General features: G+C 63.7%; 2 protein-coding genes across 14 annotated transcripts in view; one reads left to right on the top strand and one right to left on the bottom strand.

Annotated features, from left to right (window-relative positions):
- Positions 1–5,334: 5,334 nt before the first annotated feature.
- Positions 5,335–14,834, top strand: KCNAB2 (potassium voltage-gated channel subfamily A regulatory beta subunit 2). Its single transcript, XM_052792112.1, is given in 16 exon segments — positions 5,335–5,980; positions 10,193–10,236; positions 10,611–10,648; positions 10,848–10,927; positions 11,373–11,417; positions 11,561–11,605; positions 11,678–11,721; positions 11,828–11,889; positions 11,891–11,915; positions 13,120–13,205; positions 13,415–13,535; positions 13,659–13,717; positions 13,719–13,754; positions 13,923–14,043; positions 14,133–14,221; positions 14,634–14,834. Coding segments are annotated over 16 exon segments (1,206 nt in total). The 5' UTR covers positions 5,335–5,759; the 3' UTR covers positions 14,724–14,834.
- Positions 14,835–16,845: 2,011 nt separating this feature from the next.
- Positions 16,846–19,685, bottom strand: part of CHD5 (chromodomain helicase DNA binding protein 5) — a 32,022-nt gene continuing 29,182 nt past the window's right edge. For 10 of the 13 annotated variants that reach the window (XM_052791851.1, XM_052791852.1, XM_052791855.1 and 7 more), the window contains 6 exons: positions 19,438–19,570; positions 18,713–18,908; positions 18,231–18,394; positions 18,023–18,137; positions 17,851–17,901; positions 16,846–17,648 (listed from right to left, as the gene is read on the bottom strand). In XM_052791851.1, coding sequence (XP_052647811.1) covers positions 17,894–17,901; positions 18,023–18,137; positions 18,231–18,394; positions 18,713–18,908; positions 19,438–19,570 — 616 coding nt within the window. In that variant the 3' untranslated portion in view covers positions 16,846–17,648; positions 17,851–17,893. Of the gene's footprint in view, positions 17,649–17,850; positions 17,902–18,022; positions 18,138–18,230; positions 18,395–18,712; positions 18,909–19,415; positions 19,571–19,685 lie in introns of those variants that run through there. The other 3 variants (XR_008235923.1, XR_008235924.1, XR_008235925.1) reach the window with 3 other exon arrangements.

Below are 19,685 nucleotides of genomic sequence, written 5' to 3'. Positions count from 1 at the left end.
GCTCCTCGGGGTGCGGAGCCCTGCCCCGTGGTCCAGCAGCGCTTCCTGGCAAAGTTTCTCCAACGCCGCCGGAGACTTACCAGCCGCTGTGCTCAGTCCCCCCAGCTTTACCACGGGGTCAGGGATGAGGGGCGTCGGGCTCCGCTGAAAATTGCGGAGAGCTGAGCTCATCGCAGAGCTGAGCTCATGACACCACAGATCCCCAGGACGCGTAAACAGAGCCAGTCCTAAGCCCTGCAATAAGTTTGAGTCTCAGCTTGTGGCAGCGCAGGCAAGAAAGCCACACCGCTGCCCCGCTGCGGCTGGGGCAGGGGGGGTCCGGCCGTACCTCCTGCAGGCATCTCCCCGGCTTGCTTCAGCTTCGTTATGTTGCCGCTAATTAAGTGCCGCTGAGCGGGCACGAAGCGGCTGGAAGGAGCGTGCAAGACGGTGCCCGGGGCCGGTGGCTGCCGCGGACCCTGCGTTGCTGCAGGCAGCTGCCCGCTGCCAGGCGAGGGCCGTGGGGAACTGCGAAGGTGACACCGGGAGCCCCCGGGAGAAGCCGGGGGGGCCGTGCTGGCTTTGGGGGCTCGACAGGGTCCCGCTCGGTGTGCGCGGCGCGATGATGCGGGGCCACGGGGGTGCAGCTCCCTCCTGCCCTCTCAAAAACACACCCGGCTTTATTGAGCTTGCCCGATCTCCAGCCCTGGTGCGGCTGCGGCCAAGGGAGCCGCGTTTCTGCGGCGCTCAGCGGAGGAGGGAGATGGGGCTCTGCACCGGGGGGTTGCACCGGGGCTGCAGCGGGGCCGGGGGCCGCAGCGGGGCTGGGGCTGCGGTGGGCGGGCAGGCGGCACCGCGGGGACGGGCTCGGCTGCCGCAGCCGCTGCCATTGGGCTGCGTGGGCTGCAGGGGCTGCGCCGGGATGCGGGCGCGCCGGGCCGGGATGCAGGAGGGATGCAGGATGCGGGAGAGATGCAGGATGCAGGCATGCCATGCTGGGATGCGGGATGCAGGCAGGATGCGTGCCAGGACATGAGCATGCTGTGCAAGGCCATGTTCCCGCTGTGCCCAGGGCAGCCGGGGAAGGAGCCTGGAGCGCTCTCAGTCCCCATCTGGGGGAAGAAGCGGCTCGTGACTTGCAGCATAACGATGGGGTTTCATGGGCCTAGAGGAAGATGGGTTAAATTTAAAAATTAGCCCCAGATTTGTAGGGAAGTGTTGTGGTTTTCTGTGATACTGGAAACTGCTGACAGTGTTGCGGGACAGAGAGCGGAACCGCAGCTCCCTAGGGAGTCATGTCGGATGCCCCCAGCGTGGGGATGGGGACAGGGAGGGTCAGGGGTGCCAGGGGGTGAGCACCCCTTTCCCTCAGAGCTCCCACAGCCCCGCTCACACGGTCACGTGCGGGCTGCGGGAAGAGCCAAGCTATTGTCCTTTCCTTGGCTTGTCCCTTGCAGAGGGACCCTCTGGGGGCTGCTTTAGTGTTAAACACCAGCAAAACGTTTCATTTTTCAGGCCCGTGTTTCTTCACCATTTCCTGAGATGTCGTAAGACCTCTGTGGCACGGGTCGCTGCCTCCCTGCCGCAGCTGGCTTGCCCCATGGCGTGCCCTGCTTGCCTCCCGTGGGCAGCAGGGAGCCCTGATCTACCCTTCCCAGGAGCCCCAGGAATTTGGGGAGAGCAACCAAGTTGGGGAGTTGGCGGCACAGGGCAGGGACGGGATGGGTTTGGGATCGGCGGTGGGCCAGGGTGGGAGCCCTGGGGTCTGGGGCTGGCAGGGCTGCTGTGCCCTGCCTGCCGCTGCCTGCACCGCTGCCCACGCCGCTGCCCGCGCCGCACGCCCATCCGGCTCGCCGCCTTCTGCAACAGGAAGCACCGTCATGTGCGCGCCCCAAAAAACCCCGTTTCTTCCTCTTTTTTTTTTTCTCTTCCCCTGTGGCAGGGGTGAGGCGGCAAGCGGCTCCGGGGAGCCCAGGCTGGCTCCATGTATCCCGAATCCACCACTGACTCCCCGGCGCGACTCTCGCTGCGGCAGACGGGCTCCCCAGGGATGATTTACAGGTAAGGGTGCGGGGCGGCACCGGGGGGGGCTCTGCAGGGCTTCAAACCCGGGGCCACGGCCCCCCAAAACCACCCCAGCACGCTTTGTGCAAAACCTTCCAGGACTGCAAAAAAAGAGGCAGTGGCAGCAGCATTTTCTGGTGCTGATGCCTGTTTCAGGAAGAATGGGTACTTTTGGGGAGTGTGCCGGTGCCTGCGATGCGGGCGGGCACCACCGACCCTTCCTGCGGCCGCCGGCTCTGCCGCTTAGTCCCGCTCCACCTTTCTAACGGGGTTTGTGGCATCTTTCTTCTTTCTCCCCTTTGCTGTCGGAAGCGCGAGGTACGGGAGCCCCAAGCGCCAGCTCCAGTTCTACAGGTAACCCAGCCCTTCCCCCTCCCCAAAATCCCCCCCGGCAAGCAGACGTGACCGAAGCCCCGGCCCATGCCCGGGGCGATGCTGGCACATCGTGCAGGGGCCCCTCCGTGCAGGCTGGGCATCGCCGGCGCGGCACCGCGTCTTCGCCTGCTCGTGGGTTTGGCAGTGCGACGTGGGGACCGTCCTTGCCGGGGTCCCCAAGTGGCAGAGCGTGGCCGGAGCACGGCCGGAGGGCTACTGGGGGGGCAGCCACCATGGGCATGCAGGGCTTGGCTTGGCTCGGGGGGAGCATCCCGCACCGATGCTGCGCCGGGAAGAGCCCACTGGCTTCTCCCAAGGGCAGCTCCAGGAAGCCGGCCAGCCGCTCCGCTGCTCCTTCCATTAAGAGAAGCATCATTAAGTGGTACAGAAGGCAACAGTTCCCCCCCCACACACCCTTTTACCGTCTGAAGTGAAGCCGGCACTTTTCCCCGGCACGCTGTACCAGCAACCGCTTCGGTGTTCCCGGGGCCGCAGCAGCTTGGCGGTGCCGGACCGGGTCCGGCCAGGCTGTGATGCGGCGGGGTCGGGGGGATGCCCCCCAAGGGACCCGTGGCCTCCCTGCTCCGTCCCCATGGGTGGCGGGAGGAGGAGGGGCTGGCCGGCACCGGGGTGGCTTGGCGGCACTGCGAGCGTACCTGTCCCGGCGATGTGCCGCTGCCGGCACTGCCGAGCCCAAGCCACGGGTGGGTTTTGGCTGCCAAACCGGCCAGGCACAGTCGCACACCTGAACCACTGGACACATCTGGTGCGAAAGGCTCCCGAGGCCGACAGGCAGGAACCAGCTTGCCTGCAGGCAGCTGCCGCCGGTGTCCGTCACCCAGCCCCGTTTTGGGGCTCCGGCCCGGAGAAGTCCGAGTTTTGGTTCTGCCCCAGCCCAGCTCCAACCCCGCCGCGATGGGGACTGCGGGAGGGCTGCATCCACCGCGGGGGACCGGCTCCGCTCCCCGACAGCTCCCAGTGTGCCGGTGGTGCGGGATCTGTCGCCGCAGGGCGAGGGTCAGCTGCAGGCGGAGGCAGCGATGCCAGCGTTGATAAAGCAGCGGCGCATCCTCGGGCTTTTAGCAAAGCGGCCATGAATAATTTAGCTCCCCTTCGCAAGGAAGAAAATCCCCTAATAGGGCTAATGGAGCACGGCGAGAAAGCTGGGCTCTGGGGGGGCCCGTCGCAGCCGCCAATTGCTTTGGATGCCAAGCGCCGACACTCCCCTAATGCAAAAAAACGCGGCGGCCGCGCATCTCTTATAGCTGCCCCGGGGCAGCCTGGTTGCCCAGAGCTTTGCTGTCCATGAGCGGCATCCCTGGGCGCGGGTGAGTCGGGGACGGGGGCAGCAGGGAGGATTTGCTGTGTGGGGTGACTCGGGATTTGGTGGCTTGGGGAGGTTTTGGTTTGGGGTCTTTTTGGTTTTAGGCAGGCTGTTGGTTGCCAGCAAGTTCCCAGCTTGGCAAGCCGGGCTGGAGAGATGCCTTTCTGAGCAGCTACCCCGCACACCCGACTGTCACCCACTTGTTGTGTCCCTGACGCGCGCTAACGATCTCCCCCGTCACCCTGCAGAGCCTGCATGCCGTCCCCATCCCTGCTCCTTCCTTGCCTCTCCCGCTTGGGCACAGCGCTGCTTGGGCTTCGGCAGCTCCTGCAGCCCCCACTGCTTCTCGTCCCTCAGGCAGCATCAGGATTTCTGCTAACGAACGGCCCGTGGACGAACCCGCTGCCCCCGCACTCTCTCTGCTGCCTCGTAACATTGCTTAGCTGAAAATCAGGGAGGTGTCGAAATGGGGGGGCCGGTGGATTCCTACCCCATTCCTCAAAGCAGCCCAGCCCAAAGCCCCCGGCTTCGCTTGCTGCAGCCATTCCATTGCAGTGCGGTGAAGCTGTAGAGCAGCAGTGCAGCCGTTTCGGACTTTTCCTGGCCACTAGCAGGCAAGGGGATCCCACCAGGGGCGAGAGGGTCCTGCCGGGTGCTGTGCCCGTGCCCAGCAGGAGCCACCGGCGCTGCCCTAATTAAAACAGCCAGCCGTGGAGATGGGCTGGTGCCGGTGGTGCCGGCTCTGGACTCCAGCTTCGAGGCGCAGCAGGAGGAGGAGGCTGGTGGCCGGGGTTCAGTTTGGTTTTGCTGCAGGAGGGGGGTCTGCCAGCACTCCCGAGGCCTTGCTGCAGAGCAGGAGGGTCTCCAGCGGCGCTGGGTATCGCAGGAGCTCCCCGGGGTTTTGGTCACCCCTCGCCAGCTGCTGCTCTGTATCTTCTGGGTTTTCTTCCTCTTTTTTTTTTCTTGAGGTCATACCTCAATGGGAGTGCGCTTTGCTTTTGGCTCCTGCTACCATAAATTTGAGCTTCACAGGGAAAGAAAAAACCACCAGCGGGAGCCCGGCCGGAGCCTGATGCTGGCACAGCCACAGCACGGTGCGCTCCCAGCAGCCACTTTGGCACCAGTGCCGCAGTTCTGGCCCCAGTCCCCGCTCCTTCTTTCAGACACTAAGTGCGAGGGTCACTGCAGAGAGCAGCAGGGAAATCGATGCCGGTGCCACCTCCGACGAGATCCCAGCCATAGAGGCGGCAAGCACCTCCAGCGGGTGAGAAGCCCGCTCTGCGGCAGGCTATTTTCGGCAGCCCGCACCGGCTGGGAGGTCGCTGCCATGGCTGCAGGGAAGGTGTCGGCTGGCGGCGCAAGTCGCGGCAGCCTGCCGCGGGCACGGCAGCCACCGGCGAGCACCCGGTGCCCACAGCCCCTCTGCGGATGCTCACCCTCCCCGGGGAGCCACACAGGGACACCTTTGCCATCCTGACCTCTCCCGCCCGCCGGCACGTGGTGCTGGCTTCTCACCGGTGGCACTTGTGCCGCTGCTCAGCCGGCTCCCGGGGCCCGCCGTGTCCCTCGCAGGGATGCAAACCAGTGCCAGCCCAGCTGGTGCGAGCTGGGAGACAGCGCAGCCGGGGCAGGTGCCAGGCTGCAGCAGCTTGCCGGGCTGGAGGTGGCTGTGGCAGGCACCCGCTGCAGCCCCAGCTGCCCATCGCCGCCCAGCCGTGGGCAGCGCCGCATCCCTTCCCTGCTGCGCTGCCGCCCTCGGCCTTCCTTTGCTCTTTGGCTCCCCTGCCAAGGCTTTACTCCGCTGAAGCGACTGGCTTTGCCGGGGTCCCCGCTCTACCTTCCCCGCGTCGCAGACCCGCCGCAGGTCTTCGCGAGGGTGGGTGCCACCGCTCCGGCATCGTGGCGCGGGCAGGGCTCTCCCGTGAGCGGCGGCGGGGCGCTTTCCCAGCTCTTTCCGTAGCATCGCTGAGCGGTCAACGGCAAGGCCAGGCTGCAGAGCCCACGCTCGGGCAGCGCGATGCTCTCCATGACGTACAGCGAGAGCCTGCGCAGCGTGGCCAGCCGGCACCCCCCCGAGTGGGGGCTGCCGCCGGCCCCCCGGCCGGCGGATGGGCTGGAGCTGCGGCGGCTGCGGGACGTGCGGGCGGCAGCGCGGGCGAAGACGCTGGAGGAGTTCCTGCGGATGCACGGGCTCTCCCTGGCCGACAGCACTGCCCGCACCACTGGCATGAGGTACAGGTAAGGCAGCGTGCCAGCACCTGCTGGGGCGGCGAGGGCCGAGCGCGCCCAGCCCAAGATGTGGGGACAGAGCAGGGGATGGTGCTTAGTGCTGGTTTTACACCCTGTCGGGGAAAAGCCCAGCTTTCACCCGTTTCCCTGTGGCGCGCTGAGGTGGGGAAGAGCCGGAGTCCTCGGCAGGAAAGGCGATCTTGCGCAGCGCGTGCGGGAGAGGCTGCGGCAGGGCAGCGCCGTTGCCTCTTGCTTGCTCGGTGAGCTTTGATTTTCTGACTTGATTTTCCCTTTTGCGGTTGGGAAGCTGCAAGTGCAAACACACTCTGCGCTTTTAAAGATCAGGCGGTTGGAGCAAAGAGCTACAGAAACGCTTTATCTGTCTGACGAGCGGTCATTGCAGAGCGGGCGCTCCATTAATTTTGCATGCGGGTCCCAGGCAGGGTGTGAGGCATCTCAGGACTTCAGCCGACTTTTGTCCTTCTTGTTACCTGCCCGTGCCGGGCAGCCGGAGCCATCAGCCGCGGCTCCTCTGAGGGCACGTGGCTGGTTTTCCCAGCGCATCCTTTCCCGCTCTCCCCCAGTGGCACAGGTGGGGCGATGGGCCGTGGAGCTGGGCACCCCCAATAACCCAGTTCAGGCTTGGGCCAGGGGCACTGGGGCTGGGGACGGCGGCTGTTCCCCGCTATGAAAATGCAGGGGTGCCCCTTGCCCCCACCCTCCAGGTGCCGGCAGCTCTGCCGGCTCCTGCCACGCTGTGCCGTGCCGCGCTGTGGGTCAGGTTCCCCTCTGCTCACAATGAGAGAGGTAACATTTACTCGGTGGCAAGAGCTCATTTAATATTCATGGGGTGGTTATTTATTGATGGGGAGAGGCTTCTATTGATGGGGAGAGGGGGGCATGTGCCCGCTGCCCCTAAAATCTCTGGGGTTTCTCCTTCTCCAGGAGCTGCTGATTGCTGCCGGGTCCCCCCCCCCGCTGCCTGGGGACTAGAGCCAGCGGGCATGCCTGGCTAAGGAGCTTTGCAGTAGAGGGAAGCGGAGGAGATTACAAGATTTCTCATTAGGTCGGGGCCGAACGCGCGTAATTTCTGCCGCAAGCAAAGCCCCGGCCCCGCTCCTTGCTCCTTACGTGGGGGGGCACAGCCGGTGAGGGCAGCCGGCATGTGGCCCTGGCCGCAAAACGGTACCGTAGCGTGGCCGGCTTGCGTCCCTCCTTCGGCAGGAGGTGTGGGGCTGGGTTTCGCCCCGATCCGCTTAGCTCATGCTGGGTGAAATCTGGAGACCGCGGCCCCGAGGGGGGCAATCCGGCTTCGGCAAACCGCCGGCCTCTGCCCCCGGGAGAGCCGGACAGACGGCGGCATCGCCGCCGCCTGCGTTCTCACCCCAGAACCGTGTATTCGGCAACGTGCGAGCCCTCCTGGCTGGAGATTTTTTGTTTCGGAGGGATGCTGTGCCGACCCCTTCGCCCCCAGCGTCTCAGCCCCCCGCTGCACCCCAAACCGGGCCTGGGCTGGAAGCGTTGCCCACGGCGGGGGGTGCCTTTGGGGGGGCACCCGCAGCGGCGTTCCCCTTCTTGCCCCCCCCACCTGCCCGGGCGCCGCTTGCTCGCCGCTTGCTCGCTTCCTGAGCTCATCAAATATTGAGGGCAGGAGGGCTGACGGGAGCCAACTCCGCGCCCGCCGCCTGGCAGCCCCCCACCGTCACGTTGGCGGAGCGGCGGCGCGCGGGAGGAGCTCCCCGCCTCACCCGGGGCGCCGGCTAAATTTAGGCAGCTGGCGCGGCTGCCCGCCGGAGCAGCATGCAGGTCTCCTTTGTGTGCTCCGAGCACAGCATCAAGAGCCGGAGCGCGGAGGACCGGTTGAACCGACAGAATGCCGGCAGCCCCAGCCTTGGCACCCGCGGCAAGTTCCGGGCGGTGGCCATGGTGGCCCGCAGCCTGGGGCAGCTCTCGGTGCAGAACGCTCCCTCCTCCAGCGAGTCCAGCGTCAAGCAGCCGGGGATGAAATACCGGTAGGAGATGGACGGGCAGGTTTGCTCGGCTGCTTTCTCTGTTCCTCACTGAGGTCTGGGCGGCGGGGGGTCCTGGGGGGGGGACCGGCTGTGCTGCACTCCCCTAATCCCCGGCTTGAGTCCTGCTCCGTTGGTTTCTCGGTGCTAAAAGTGCTGACCGTGCGCCTCCGGCGTCTTCCTCGCTGTTTGCTCCTGTCCCCTCTCGGGGCGGCTTTCGTCTAGCCTCGCGTAAAACCAGCGGGATGGGGTGGGGGGGGGGGTAGGATTAGCAGCATCCTCGGAGCCTGCTGAGCCAGGGGGGTCTGGGAGTCGTGGCGCGCGTTAATCCCCGGGCTGCCGTGGCATGGTTACGGCGCTGCCGGAGCCTCGCCGCCCTGCGAAGCGTGGCAGAGCTGTAAGCCGGGATTCGGCCCTTGGCTGGCCACAGTGGGTTTGGAAACGAAGGGCGGCGTGTGCATGTTGTGCCCCCCCCCCCCGGCCAGCACCCACTGGGTTAACACGCTCCACGTCCCTGGCGCTGGAGCAGAGTGCCGGGGGCTTCCCCCCCCCCCCCAAGATGAGCGTGCACCCAAGCGTGGGGCTGGGGGCTCCCCCCGGGATGAGCATGCACGCCACGGTCCAGCTGACAGCCGCTGCGTGCCCTCACTGCAGCCCAGATGTGACCGGCATTGGGCTGCAAAGCGTATCAGGCTGGCAGAGCATGAGGATGAGTCCAGCCGTCACCCACCATCATCGTCCAAATCGGCCGAATCCCCTCGCCCGGGCACTGGGGAGGGATTTGGGGCGGCCCCCTCCGGCTCCCGAACACCGAATGCTTGTGGCGGTGGCAGCACTGGGGCCACACGCGGTGGCATCCTTCGGGCTTGGCGGTCGCATCCCCATCTGGAGGAGGAGCGTGCCGGGGGCCACCCTCTCCCAGGCAGTGGGTGACCGGCTCGGGGGTCCCCGCCAGTGGTTGTGGGGGGGACAGCGGTGCAGGGGGACGCTCCACGCAAACGGAGCGGGAAGGCCACGGTGCAGCGGGGGGATGCTTGGCCTCCCCCAGTACCCGGCAGCGTCTCCGTTGGGCGGCCGGTCAAGATGCTTTCAGGCAGGAGAGCCAGAAGCGGCGATGTACTGCTGGTGCCCACCCGCCCAGGAGGAGCCCGGTGATGCCCTTGCAGCCTGGGATAGCCAGGACAGGACTGGTGCCATCCCCATGCCGCCGTGACCTCCCATCGCAGGGGCTTGAGCCGTCGCCACCCCATGGCCAGGCCACGGCCGCTCCCCACCACGAAGTGCTCTAAAAATAACGCAGGGCTGGGGGGAGCGCCCGCGCCTCCAGATGTTGGCCAATAATGCGCTGGCGCGGAAGGAGAGATGCCCCGATTTGACTTGGCCCGCCATTCCCCGCTGCCGTCGGACCACGGGTGCTCCCTGCCCGGCTCCCCGTGCCCATGCCGGCGGTGGCGGTGCCTCCCGGTTGCTACGCGACACCCGCGCGGGCGAGCTGCCACGGCTCACCTACACTTTATTTATTTTAACGCTCGTTTCTCGAGCCTTTGTCATTTTTAACAAGAAACTGGCTCTCCATCACCGAGGCGAAGGCGTCTGCCAGCCCGGCCCCCTTCCCGAAAGCTGTTCTCCAGCTCCTTGTGCCGGCCAAATTTTCAGGGGTGCTCCATTTCTCCAGAAGACCACTTTGCTCCTGAGCACCCTCTCCCCGTGCGAGCCCTGTGCTTCCCCATGCCGCACCGCAGAGAACGAGCGCAGCTCATGCCACATGTGGGATGCTCCAGGCCTGACCACTGGCATGCCGTCTCCCCCTGCTCCTGCCCCGTCACCCCATGCCAGCGGCGCTGCCGGGGGAGCCGGACACCCCAGCCTCGTCATGGGGAGCCACTTTAACGAGGTCACTGCCCGCTGCCACTCTTGATTACCCTGCTAGGCACGGTAATTATTTTGCGTGCGGGAAACAGCATCACTGCGCCGGTGCCGGCCGTGCCGCCAGCGAGCCACGGCATGCCCAGCCTGGGATGGCTTTTTAATCAGTTGCGGGGGGACCCTCGCTGTGTGACAGTCCCAGGCGGGGATGGGGATGGAGACAGGGACCGGGGATCGCCACCACACCTACCAGCCCACGCGGACGGCATGCTCGGTGGCACGCGGATGCATGAGATGGCATTTTGGGGCTTTCCGGCAGCTTTCCTAACAGATCTATGTCTTCCAGGAACCTCGGGAAGTCGGGGCTGCGTGTGTCCTGCCTGGGCCTGGGTAAGTGCCGGGGTTTGCCGTGGCCCCTCGGCAGCTCCTCTGTCCTGCGCCCACTGCCGGCATTCCTTGGCGAGGGCAGCGCTTGCCTGCTCCGGCGATGCTTTGCGAAGGGAAGGAAAGGGTTTTCCATTGGCCCAGCGGCGGTTTTGAGAAGCGGCCCAGAAGTTGTCAAATTATTTTCTCTTTTTCTTCTCCAACGTGATAGGAAGTGACCGGGCTATGCTGGGAGCGCCGTGCCGCACGCGGCGGGGCCAACTGTGGCCGCTGCGTGCCGGGGCTGTGCCAGGGCAGTCGGGGCGGGTGGCCGGGGGCTCGAGGCGGCAGCGTTCGGTGCTCACCGTGTTCACTGTGCGTGCACCCTCTCTCCTCCGCAGGGACGTGGGTGACTTTTGGAGGGCAAATCACAGATGAGGTAAGGATCGCACCCCCTTGCCCCGTCCCTCCCCAGCCCTTCCCGAGCGAAGTGGGGAACGGATGGGGCCGGCACAGCCACGGCCGCTGGTTTCGGTGCGTGTGGCGTGCCAGAGCTCATCAGCGCTCACGAGCGTGTGCCTCTGCGCTCCGGCTCTCGGCCACCCCCTTTGCCGACCCTCCCTGCTCTCCCCTCGCAGATGGCAGAGCAGCTGATGACTTTAGCCTACGACAACGGCATTAATCTCTTTGACACGGCAGAAGTCTACGCTGCTGGCAAGTAAGTACCCTACTTCAGCAGCGGCACAAGGGGCCTCTCACCAGGCACCCTGGACTCCGGCACCTCCAAACTGCGGCGGTGCTGGGAGTCTCCGGGTTTGCTGGCTGCAAAGCGGGATGGGGCAGCGAGCGCTTGCTCGCAGAGGGGTCACAGCTCGTGCGGTTCTGGGCTGCCTGTGCCACACAGGCGCAGCCGTGCACCCTCCCCGGCACGGCGAGCCACGGCTGTGCCCGGGTCACGGTGCCCCAGAGGCATCGCAGCGTGCCCACGCGCCCACTTAAAAACAGCGAGCTCATGCATCAGGGAGGGGGGAAATGGTGTCCCTATGGCCACTACATTTGCCTCTTAGTCTGCTGGGGACCCAGGGCCATCCCTGCCGGCTGCCACTGCTCCCCATGGCCGCAGCAGCCAGGGTGCCAGCAGCTGACCTCCCATTCTCTTGTAGGGCCGAGGTGGTGCTGGGGAACATCATCAAGAAGAAAGGGTGGAGGTAAGCCAGACTTCATTCCTGTGCGGCAAAGCCGTCGCGGCGGTGCTGATGGGCTGGGTAAAGCCAGCGGAGCAGCCCTGGGCATGAATGCGCACGGGGCTTTGCGGGCGCTGCTGCCGATGACCCTCTCTTTCTCCCTGCAGACGGTCCAGCCTGGTCATCACCACCAAAATCTTCTGGGGAGGAAAGTAGGTAGTGCACCTGCCCCGCGGCAGAGCGGCCGGAGCGTGCCAGGCTCTCACCCACCTTTCCTTTTCCAGGGCTGAGACGGAGAGGGGCCTGTCCCGAAAGCACATCATAGAAGGTAGGGATGCTTGCCAGGTGCTACCGGCCTCGGCGCCAGGCTGTGCCTCCGCCGGCTGCCTCGCCAGCTGGTGCTGCCACGCCTGACGGTCCCCTCGGTGCGGCAGGTCTGAAGGCGTCACTGGAGCGGCTGCAGCTGGAGTACGTGGATGTGGTGTTCGCCAACCGGGCCCGATCCCAACACGCCGATGGAAGGTGGGTGCCACGCCACGGTGCCGCGCTCCTCCCTGCCGCCTTTTGTTGCCGTCGCAGTTGGTTTGCGCCAGGCTTTTGTCTAAAGGGCATTTCCCCTTCCCGAGCAGAAACCACTCCTCCACCGCCATGGTCAGCCCACGCCGCGGTTAAGCCTCTGCCGCCCCCAGCCCGGCACCGGGACCCTCCTTGGGCTGCGGCAGGGGTGGGTTGGTGGCACGGCAGGGGGTCGCTGACCCCATCCCGGCAAGCCACTCGCTCTGCTCCGCTGGCAGCGGCCGACTGCGCACTCTCTAAATCTCTCTTTTATCACCAGGGGACCCATTTAGTTCCTCCAAGTCCAGGATTTTCATCGTAGAAGGTACTCTCTGCCCGCACTCTGCCCGTGGGCCGCTGCCTGTGTCCCAGTGGCATTTCCTGGGGCAGAACCCCCACTCCTCTGTGATTTCCATCCCGTTCCCTCCCACCCCGAGCAAACCCTGCCATAAAATGCACAGGCAGCAGCAGCAGCACAACAAAAACACCCCCCTGGCCCCTTCAGACAATCTGGCAGTTAAAGGGGACAAGAGCAAAGAGGCTCTCCAGCCTCCTCGCCACAGGGCACCCTTTGCAGCCGTGCTGGGGACCGCAGCAGGGTCTCTCCTCACTGCGGCAGCTGTGAGCATGCTGGGGCGTGCGTTCCGGTGCCGGCCAGGCAAGCCTCGTGCCCCTCGCTCTCCCCGCTTGCCCGCCTTTGGCTGCAGGAGCGCGCCTTGGCTTGGCCCTGGCCCGCATGGCTCAGGGCCAGCTCCCCTGAGACCCCTGCGCCCTGCACATGGGGTCCGGGCTTCCCTCCCTCTCCTGGGTCTCGGCACACGGGCGACGCTTCAGGTCCCCCTCCCGCCCTGATGCCAAGCGTGGCGCCGGTGCTGGTGCCCTGCGGGGTGTGGGGCTGGTGCCAGGAGCCTCGGGCTGCTCTCTGTGCCGGGAGAGCCCCGGCATCGCCGGCAGCATGTCAGGGTCAGCCGTGGTCCCTGGCACGTCCCGAGTGGCTGCTTCCTCCATCCCTATCCTGCTCCTCTGAAAGCATCCTCTGGACCCAACCCAGCTCCCGCCTTGGCGCTGGGGAGCGGGATGCTCGCCAGCCGTCGGCACGGCGCGAGCCCCCTTCTGCTGGCGCGGCGCCCCGCTAACCCCTGCCTGCCGTTCTCCCCTTCCCTCCCGGCAGAGACGGTGCGAGCCATGACCCACGTCATCAACCAGGGGATGGCCATGTACTGGGGGACCTCGCGCTGGAGCTCCATGGAGATCATGGTAGGGGCCCGGGGCGGCCGCGGTGGAGCAGCCCTGGTGCTGTTGGTGATGCTGATTTAATTAGACAGCAGCTGTCGGGAGCTGAGTGCTTGCAGATGCGCTTAAGCCTTAATTATTTTTCGGGGTGGCTGCTTGGGGCTTGGCTGGGGGGGCTCAAGGCAGGGGGTGGGGGGGGTGGCAGGGCACTGAGGGTCCTGGCTCTTTGGCAGGAGGCGTACTCGGTGGCCCGGCAGTTCAACCTGATCCCGCCGATCTGCGAGCAGGCTGAGTACCACATGTTCCAGCGGGAGAAGGTGGAGGTGCAGCTCCCCGAGCTCTTCCACAAGATAGGTACAGCGGTGGGGGTCCTCCCCACAAAGCACGGTGCTCCCCAAAGCCCAGCGGGGCACAGCACGTGTCCCTGGGGCAGCTGGGGGGCAGCAGCATCACCCCCCCGCTCTGCTCTGCCCTCAGGTGTCGGAGCCATGACCTGGTCCCCGCTGGCCTGCGGCATCGTCTCGGGGAAGTACGACGGGGGGGATCCCCCCCTACTCCCGTGCCTCGCTGAAGGTGAGGCTGGCTGTGGGGGGGGGTCACAATGGGACAGGCAGAGCCGGGGGAGGAGGAGGTCCAGGAGCCACGACCCAGGGCTTTGGGGCTACCCTGCCTGCACAAGGTCCCCATACAGCTGGGTCCCAGCACAACCCCCCCCCTCTGAGCCCCCTCTCTCCCTCCCAGGGATACCAGTGGCTGAAGGACAAGATCCTGAGCGAGGAGGGCCGGCGACAGCAGGCGAAGCTGAAGGAGCTGCAGGCCATCGCTGAGCGCCTGGGCTGCACCCTGCCCCAGCTCGCCATCGGTAAGGGGCTGGGGGGGTGGCCGGGGGCACTGGGGAGCTGTCGGGGGCAGCCGAGCCACGCTCAAGCTCTACTTTTCCTCCTGCCCCAGCCTGGTGCCTGCGCAACGAGGGCGTCAGCTCCGTCTTGCTGGGTGCCTCCAACGCCGACCAGCTGATGGAGAACATCGGAGCAATACAGGTCAGCGCGCGCCGGGGGCGGCTTCGCAGTGGGAAGCGAACAGACCCCGCTCACGGGGCTTGAACGGGGCAGCGCCTGCCTGCACATGCTTTGCTGCTGCAGTGCTGCAATGCATGCTGCTCTAACGCGCTGCGGAGGGAAAGGAGGTTGCAAACCTGGCTCCAAACAAAAAAATTAGGGGTTTTTGCTTGATCTGAACGTGAGCGGCAGACATGAGGCTTTGCCGGGCTGAGAAGGCAGGGGAGGAGCCCGACCTAAGCTTTCTGTAACTGGGTTGCTCAGCCGGCAAGCCGGGGCTTGTAGCATCGAGGTAGCGAGCGCGGCATGGCTGCGTGCTGCCGGCGGCTGCATCCCCCCACGTGCACCAGCAGCGTGATCCTGACTCCTCAACGGCGTTCCCCGTCCCCCGCAGGTCCTTCCGAAGCTGTCGTCTTCCATCGTCCACGAGATCGATAGCATCCTGGGCAACAAACCCTACAGCAAGAAGGACTACAGATCCTAAGCGCGCCACCCGCCGCGCAGCCCTCGCCGCCCGTTCGCTTGCTTACGCTTTGTTGGAGCAAAGTGGAGAGTGTGGTTTGCACCGCGAGCCCGACGCGCCGAGAGCCAGCGCTCCCGCCCGCCGCGCTGCTTCCACCTGACGTGGCTCTGGAGCGCAGGGACGGCCGCTGGCGGGGAGCGCGTGAGGGCGAGCCTCGAGCTGCCCTGCCCGCAGCCGAAGCGGTTGCTGCCCGCGCGGCGCGGGGACCCGTTGCATGCGTCGCTCCCGCCCCCCCGCTGCGTTGCTGGAGGCGGTGGGCGCGGGGGTGCGAGCGGGTGCTGTACGCCCGCGAGGCCGACAACACGAAGCTGTTCCCCAGCCTGCGCCCCGGCCCCTCGCCTCTGCCCTGCCTGCGTTGCGGCGGCGCCGGCACCGTGGGGGCTGCAGGCCCACGGGAGTACCTGCTCCCGGGGCTGGGGGGCGGGATGGGGCGATGACGGGGGGGTGACAGGGCTGGGCTCTGCTGCAGGGAGGGGACGGCGGGGCACGTGTGTGAGCACCTGTGTACAGCCCCACTCATATAGACGCAGGGATATACGGACATCTTGCACACCTGGGTGCATGCATCTATAAGCAGGTGGGGAGATATAGTGCTCGATCCACAAGTACCTTAGCTCTATTTACATGTAGATGCACCTATATATGCACACACCTAAGTGACAAGTGTGTATCTGCATACACACGTACATCTACAGCTGTATATATAAATGTAGATCTACCTCTATCCCTATAGTTATACCAGTCTTTATGCAGATACCCATACCTATTTATATATATAGCTATATGTATGTAGATATATATGCATACCTATGAAAACTACATATATAATATGTATACAAACACACACTGTAGACATGTATTTATGTATCTACAGCCATATATAGCTATATGTGTATACCCATATATGTAGATATATAGATGTGTACATATCCATGTAAATATATTGATATAGCTACATATATATCAGTATGTATATATATGCACACATATATGAAAATTACAAATAGATATATACTCATATCTATACCTATATATAAAAATATATGCCTATATATATATACATGGACATATACGTATTTGGAATTTAGCTATAGCTATCTCTACACATATCTCTCTATGTGTATTCTCTCTCTCTCTGTGCAGAAACACGCATACCTTTGCCAATACCTACATGTATCTGTATGCATTTATCCACTATAGATGTAGACACACTTCTATCCCTGCCATAAATGTGTGTATGTATATAAATAGGGGGAGGGGGATATGTGTACATATGTACACATACACACACCCTCCTTCAGATATGTCAATTTATCCGTATCTATACCTACTTACCTTTATAGAACTACACAGATCTTTGTATACACACATGTATACTATATGTGTAGCTATATCTATACACCTTTATCTGTATCTATTTATATCTACTTACGTATAAATATATCAGAATTAAATACATATGTATGTGTGTGTAGATATAAACACACAGATACAGCTATGTGTATATGCACCTGTGTAGATCTATACATCCATACCTACATATCTATGCCTATCTACCCATACCTATGCCTATATATATACCCACACCCCTATATATTCACTTGTATATGTACGTAAGCATATATATACACATGAACACACACGTATTAAAATTACAAATACATTCTATGCACATGTCTATAAAAATATGCAGCTGTGTGTATATATATATACACCCCTGCATAGATACAGCTGTACCTAAATACCTATACCTTTAGCTATATATATCTATCTATACCTATTGCTATCTATATATACTTATACAAAGATATACATGCACGCACAGGTATCTCAAAATTACAGTTCTATGTACACATCTCTATATATCTGTAGAGATATACACATACATATGTAGATGTATGTACATATATGTGTGTATATGCACCGATACAAAAATTACACTATATATCTACATATATATAGGCACATATTGACATCTAACCATGTGCGTGGGAGAGCCGGAATCCCCGCGCAGCCACCTGCACCCCCTGCAGCAGGACCCTCGCCCCCCCCAGCCGCTCGCCCCCACCAGGCTGCCGCTGCATCCTTCCGAAAGGATTTATTAAAACACAGAGAACAGAAACGGGGACACACGGAGTACGAAGGGAACGCGGGGGCATCGCTTACAGCTGCCGTCAGCCTCCGGCGAGAGGCCACCACCGCGGCGCAGTCGGTGTCGCCACGCTCGCAGGTGTCCCCGTCCCGGCTCCGGCCGTCCCCTCCTTCCACCTGTGTGCCCGGAGCCCTGCACGCCCGGACCCCCCAGGCCTCGCCCCGGCCCCGCTGCTGGGACAGCACCGGGCTCCGCGCTGGCGCACGCCGATGCTCCCGCCGGGGCCGGGCAGGCGGGCTGCGGCAGCGGGGCTGGCAGCAGGCATGCACGTGTTCAAACACCACGAGGACGTAGAAATGGACCGTACGGGGAAGCTCGGCAGCGGGAGCCCGCTCGGCAGCGGGAGCCCACTCGGCCCCGGCACAGCCGGCCGGGAAGCAGGGCGCCCGCCAGCCTCCCCTCACACCCCACAGGCGGCAATAAAACCAGACATAAACACCGTGACTCTCCCTCCCTTCTCAGCTCAGCCCACCTCGCCCAAACCAACCCTTCAAGTCTTCAATAAGAAAGTGCAAAAAATGTACACGGAAATGAAACCCCCGTCCCAGCCGCTCCGGCGACGGTGGGGGGAATTGCGTCGGTTGAAGCACACTTGAAGCGGGAGCAGGAGAGCTTGGCAGCGCCGGCGGCAGCTCGTCTTCCACGCAGGCAATGCCGTCGCGCTTCCCCTGCCCTTCCTCCAGCGACAGGGCGGCTTTCGGCTGGGGGGGCCAGGGAGCGGCCCCCGGGGGCTGCTGCGGGGAGAGGGGAGAGCTGCCCGTCAGCCGGGCTCCAGCCCCGCAGGATCCTGCTCCCTGCTCCCACTTCTGCTGCCGGTACCCGCTGCGGTTCCTCAAGCCAGAGGCCGCAGCCGGACACCGGCACATATGGCCCCAACACCCCCTCGCGTGTCTGCCCTGGCGAACGGAACACCGAGAGGAGCGAGCGCAGCCTTACCTCAGCTGGAAACGGGAGCTGCGGAGGAACATGGCAGGAACAGCTAAATATCTGCGATGAGAGAGAGGCAACGCCTGGCTTGCCCACCGTCCTTTGGCCACGCTCCTGGCCCGCTCAGATCCGCCCCCTGAATTTCTCTGCCCTGGAGCGTCTGCTCGAAACCCCGACCTACCGGTCACGTACGGTCCCAGAGGCATCTGGCTGTAGTTGACAATCCCACCCGGCCCAGGACCTCGGAAATTTGGCCCAAAGTTGTTGTTGTAGATCTGGGAGGAGCCGAAGGAGCCCTGGGGAGGTAAGGAGGGAGAAGAGCCACTGACCTGCACCTCGGTCCCACCGCCAACCCCCCGGCCAGGGGCTCTGTCCCCATCCCCGCTGACCTGCTGGACGGCGGGGTCCCCGCCACGGGTGGCCAGGCGGCTGAGGATGCTCCGCTCGGACATCTGCAGCCGGGCGGCCACGGGCGGGATGCGGGACAGCATGGACGGCAGGCGCGTCACGTCAGCCTTCATGTCACTCAGCAGCTCCTCGAGCTGGTTCAGCACTGCGAGCAGAGCAAGGCAGCACTCAGACCGGGGGGAGACCCCCGGCATCCCAGCCATGGGGACTGGCGAGCTCCAGCAGCAGGGAGCTGATGGCAAAGAGCACTGCAGACCCCCATCACCGCAGGCTGCGGCAGCAGTGTGCCGCTGCCCGGTGCCCTTGCCGGCAAAGCGAGCTGGGGAGGAGCAGGCAGCTCCTGGCTGAGGGAATGCAAGATGGGGATGACGTCCCGGCTGGATTTCCCCACGGTCAGGGTGGCAAACCCTTCCCACCCCCCTAGGGCAGGTTCCCGGCCCCCCCCCCCTCTGCCAGCACGCACCCTTGTGCAGGACGGCATTTGCGGGCTTGTTCCCAGCCAGGGACTCTTTGGAGAGATGCTGGTGGCTCTCGGCAAGGCACTCCACTTCAGCCAGACGGGCGTTCAATGCCATGGCCGGGTGACTGGGGTCTTGGGTCATGTTGAGGTACGCAGCCCTCCGCAGCTGCTCCTCGATCACCAGGGCCTGCTCCAGCAACTGGGAGGTACAGGAGGGGAAGGATTCAGGACCAGCCCCTGCTCCAGTGTAAACCGGTACCGCTCCACAGGCTCCAGCTGCCCAGGCGGTTCACGCCAGCAGAGCCTCTGTCCTGCCCTGCTCCCCACCAGCCTCGCTCCCAGAAACTCCTGGGGGAACAGGCTTAGCCCTTGTGTTTTCTTATCTCGTTCAGACACAGAGCATCCAGAAGGGGATTTGGGCAGCATTTCCACAGCATCGCACGTGTCGGGAGCGGGCAGAGCACCCAGCCTGGCCTGCTCACAGAGAGGAGCCCAGGGCAGCCAGCCCCATCCCATGCACCGTGCTGCAGAGCCCGTGAGCTCCCCGGGACCAAGCCCCGGCTGCCGGGTGCCTGCTCTCCTCGGGCAAGCACAAGCCCCTCACAAAGCCCACGACCGCTCCCTGCTCCGCTCCCAGAAGGCGCTGGTGGGCTCCCCGGCGGCTTTGGGGAGCCGCTCTGGTCCCCCCCACACGGTAAGGACTCACCAGCCCTGGACCTGCAACTCACCTTGAACCGCCGGGCAAGGAACTTGTTCTTCATCTCGAGGTAGTTCCCCTTATGTATCTCCGACTTGAACGGCTCGTTCAGGATCACGTAGCGTGGGTCGTTCTGGATGTCCTGCCAGCGGGCATAGCCGTGACTGGTGCGGAGGGAGCGTCAAGGGAAGAACCAGCCAGCCAACAGCACGCCCGCTGCCCCGCGGCGACACCGCGTTGCCAAACCCCCTCCCTGCTCGTCACCGCACCGTCACCCCA

The sequence above is a fragment of the Harpia harpyja genome, chromosome 7 (genome assembly GCF_026419915.1).
Source record: "Harpia harpyja isolate bHarHar1 chromosome 7, bHarHar1 primary haplotype, whole genome shotgun sequence".
Classification (NCBI taxonomy): Eukaryota; Metazoa; Chordata; class Aves; order Accipitriformes; family Accipitridae; genus Harpia; species Harpia harpyja.
The sequence above is the reverse complement of the archived record's forward strand: the minus strand, read 5'-3'. Positions and strand labels throughout refer to the sequence as shown.